The sequence below is a fragment of the Solanum tuberosum genome, unplaced genomic scaffold, assembly GCF_000226075.1.
Source record: "Solanum tuberosum cultivar DM 1-3 516 R44 unplaced genomic scaffold, SolTub_3.0 scf00385, whole genome shotgun sequence".
NCBI classification, from domain to species: Eukaryota; Viridiplantae; Streptophyta; class Magnoliopsida; order Solanales; family Solanaceae; genus Solanum; species Solanum tuberosum.
This window is the reverse complement of record NW_006239315.1, coordinates 122423-126720: the sequence shown is the minus strand read 5'-3', so window position 1 is coordinate 126720 and position 4298 is coordinate 122423. Positions and strand designations below refer to the sequence as shown.

The window sequence follows — 4298 nt, the reverse complement described above, 5'->3', positions numbered from 1 at the left end:
TTTTTTTTAAAAAAGTATATGAGAAAAAAATAACGAAAAACCTAAAATAAAAAAATATATATTATACTCCCTCCATTTCATATTAATTGAATTTTTGAGGTGTTTCACACCCTTTAAGAAAAGTAAATCAAGACATAAATTGAACATAGTTTTCCATTTTTTCCCTTATTAATTATTGTCAAATTTATGATTAAAATAACTAAATATTAATTAATCACTAAATTCTATACTAACTAATGAAGGGTAAAATTGGAAGAACATTCTACATGTAGTCTTGAAAACTGAATAATTAAGTTAATTTGAAAAATGAAAAATGTCTCAACAATTCAATTACTCCATGGAGGGATTAAGTCAAATTAATATTTGTCAAATAATGATTGGTGTGTGATAACACTTGCTTTTTAAAATCTGAAAGTAATTGAAACGCAAAATAATAGTATCATTTCCAAATTATTTAAGTAGGCAATAAAACACCCGCATAATTAAGATATTTTTTTAAAAAAATTCTAGACAAATTCAGATACTACTCTATGTCTTTCCTCTATATAAATGTGCATTCCCCATTGATATAGGTGCAAATTTCTTACACATCAACTTTGTGAATAGTATCAAAGTTGAAGGATTATAAAAAATGGATAACTATACACTTGTGCTTGGATCAATTTTTGCCTTGAGCTTTTTTTACATTATTATAGCAAAAATATGCAATAGAGGCAACAAAAAATTTCCACCAGGTCCATCACCATGGCCAATTATTGGAAATTTTCATTTGTTAGGTACAAAACATCATAGATCACTAGTCAATCTTGCACAAATATATGGTCCAATTATGAGTTTAAAAATAGGACAAAAAACACTAGTGGTCATTTCTTCATCAACCATGGCAAAACAAGTCCTTCAAAAGCAAGACTTAGCCTTTTCCACTAGATTTATCACTAATGCCCTTCAAGCACATAACCATTGCAAATTTTCTGTGGCATGTCTTCCTGTTTGTCCTCAATGGCGAACGCTTCGGAAAATCTTGAACACAAGTATCTTCTCATCCAATAGGCTTGATGTGAATGAACATCTAAGGTCTCAAAAGGTGAAAGAGTTGATTGCTTATTGTGCAAAATGTAGTCAACAAGGTAAAGCTTTGGATATATGTCAAGTTGTTTTCAAGACTAATTTCAATTTGATGTGCAACACCCTTTTCTCCAAGGACTTGGCAGACCCCTTTTCGGATTCAAAGGTAAAACTAAATAACATGATTGTGAATACCTTGTTATGATTTTTTGTATACTAAATTGTACTCCATGCGTCTCATTTTATATGAGTTAGTTTGACTTGATACAGAGTTTAAAAAAAAAAAAAAGACTTTTGAAATTTGTATTATAAAAAAGAAAGAAATAAGTCATATAAATTAGAATAGAAGAAGTATATCAAATGTCCTGTTTTTGACCCTTTTTAATTTTAAAGGTTGAGTTGAAGGATATGATTTGGGGCATCATGGAAGAGGCTGGGAAGATTAACCTAGCGGATTATTTCCCTATACTTGAAAAGATTGATCTTCAAAAAATAAGGTATCGCACAAATGTCCATTTTGGTAAGTTGTTTAAACTTTTAGGTGATTTGATCAATGAACGATTAGAGGAAAAACAAAGCAGCCACGGTGAAAAGAATGATGTTTTGGAAGTATTACTCAACCTCAGTGCAGAAAATCCCAAAGAGATAGATCACAATCATATAAAATCACTGCTCATGGTTCGTGCTCTTCTATTTTATCCTTTAAATTTTAGAGATGAAAATTTTCAACATATCCATTAAATCGTTAAATCATTATTTTGATTTAAATTGTCCATGAAGTAAGAAAGAAGAAGAAAATAATAATCGAGAATACACTTGGATTTGTGTTGCTTGAACTGGTTAACAGTGTGGTAGAAGATCAAGGGTGAACTACCACAAATAGAAATGAAGAAATAACATAAGAATTTAACGAGCTTTAGTCAAACCAACATACTTAGGACAAAAGGAGATATATAGAGTTGTGCATTATAAAATAGGAAGAATAGTACAAAGAATTTGTAATTACAACCCTTATTTACAAGTCCCAATTATCCCTAAACCTACATGAAATGGCTTTCTCAAACCTCGTTTGGTAGGCGGTATTAGATAAAATAATTCATGGATTGAAATTTAGTTCATCTAATACATTGTTTGGTTACTTTATTTAATTTAATCCATGGATTGTTTATTCACCATATGTAGTCTTATCTTATCCCTAGAAAATGGAGGGATAACTAATCCAAGGTTTAACAAACCTTGGATAAGATCCCTAAATGACTAAACTATCCCCTTATTCTTTTTCCTAAATTTCTTTTGTAATTCAATTTCCTTTTTATTTATATTGAAATGGTTGTAGATGTTTTTTTTTATAATTCTCCAAATTCGTTTTGTGTAATTTAATGATTTCACTAAAAAAAAAAATCTCCATTTTTTCTTGATTTTTTTTATTCAAGATAGTTTGTTGATTAATCACTTGAACTATTTATTTATTTATTTATTTTTTAAAAAAAACAAGCTTTAGGTATTGAACAATTTAAGTAGTCTTAAATCTATGTTAAGTTTAAGATATACTTGACCAACAAAAAATTAGAAATACACCGTGTCATTAATGATCTCTTTATAGTGGTTAGGGGTGTTCACTGTTTGGATAAAAATCGATCCAAACCGAAAAACCAAACCAAACCGATGAATTATATACATATATTTTATTAATATACATACTTAATATATTATTTTTATAAACAATTTTAAAGATCTTATACATATTTTCATTAAAATTTCTTTATAATTTACTTATTGAAAGCAAAAATGCCCAAGATGAAACATTTATCTTATTGATTTCATGTTTATGAGTGTCTATGTCAATTCTTTGTGGGAGTGAAAATGTTATTGTCTCTTTCTTCTAGGCCAATATAGTGAATTTTAAAGCTTTATTGATAGTAAATTTAGTGATTGAAAGTTTAGTAATTTAAGTCATTCTAACTATTTTTCGTTTTGAATGGATTGTTGTCACTTTTTTCACATTTTAAATGAATTGTTTCTTTTATTTTGTGTACGGTTAATAACCGAATAACCGAACCAAACCAAACCGAAACCGATAATCACCAAACTGATAAATGTATATTGTATTTGGTTTGGTTTGGTTTTGATAATTTTTAAAACCGATTAAGTTGGTTTGGTTTTTGTTTTGACCAATAACCGATCCAAACCAACCCGTGAACACCCCTAATAGTGGTACATCACACCTTAAAATTAATAACTATTTGACTTAACTTGTTAAATGGAATAGAAAATCCTACAAAAAAAATAATATTGTCTGGCGGTTATCTACCTTGACCCAGTTACATGAAATTAACAATCTCATAATAACACAAGGGTATAATAGGAAATAATTTTTTTGTAGAGTTTTAAATCAAACACAAGATTAAGTGAAAAGTAATGAACCAAACACTTGACAAAAAATAATCTCTACACTACTAATCCCTGCATTACTAATGCCTGCGTGACTAATCCCTGCATTACTAATCTCTGCATCATCAATGTTTGTACCAAACGATCCCTAAGAGTAATAATAAAGAATTTCTTAAACATATAAGAAAACAATGAGTTTCCCAAACCTACTAGGAGAACTAGTATAACTAAAATTCACAAAATTCAAGAAATAAACAGCTACTATTTTCCTTGACTTTGAATTATCTTCATCAATTGAAACAACATCTCTCTCTCCTGCCCTCAACCCTAGCACGGTATTTACTTAGTACTGCACACACTAATTAAATTTAGACAATGCCGAAATTTATTAGGGAGAAGGACCTAAAGTGTCCCTCAACTATTTAAATTGGTACAAAATAATCTTTAATTTATATTTTGGGCCTTCAAATTCTCTTGACGTTAATATTTTGGCTCAAGAATATCCTAGATATAAATATTTGGCTCATATTTGCCCTTATTTTTAACAGTTGTCCTAAAGTAGAATTATTATGTTGCTAATCTGATTGGTTCAAATTTAAACTCTTCTCAAATAAATAATAAAAACTATTTTGGATATATACAAAAGAAAAATTGCAGTATACGTACATAGTTGATTAATTAAATCATCTTCTATGAACTAATTATTTATAAATGAATGTCGTTGTTATTTTTCTCCTTAATTTGTCATTAATTGAAAAAAAAATAAGATTTAAAATGGTGGAAAGGATCCAAGAAGAAAAATAAAAGTGGAAGAGAGATGAAGTGAGGGGGGGGGGGGGGGC

The 4298-nt window shown here is 28.9% G+C and overlaps 1 protein-coding gene across 2 annotated transcripts in view; it reads left to right on the top strand.

Annotated features, from left to right (window-relative positions):
• The first annotated feature begins 534 nt into the window (after positions 1–534).
• Positions 535–4298, top strand: part of LOC102587873 (geraniol 8-hydroxylase-like) — an 11311-nt gene continuing 7547 nt past the window's right edge. Inside the window, exons 1-2 of one of the 2 annotated variants that reach the window (XM_015302938.1) lie at positions 537–1231; positions 1459–1743. In XM_015302938.1, coding sequence (XP_015158424.1) covers positions 632–1231; positions 1459–1743 — 885 coding nt within the window. In that variant the 5' untranslated portion in view covers positions 537–631. Of the gene's footprint in view, positions 1232–1458; positions 1744–4298 lie in introns of both variants that reach the window. The other variant, XM_015302939.1, reaches the window with a different exon arrangement.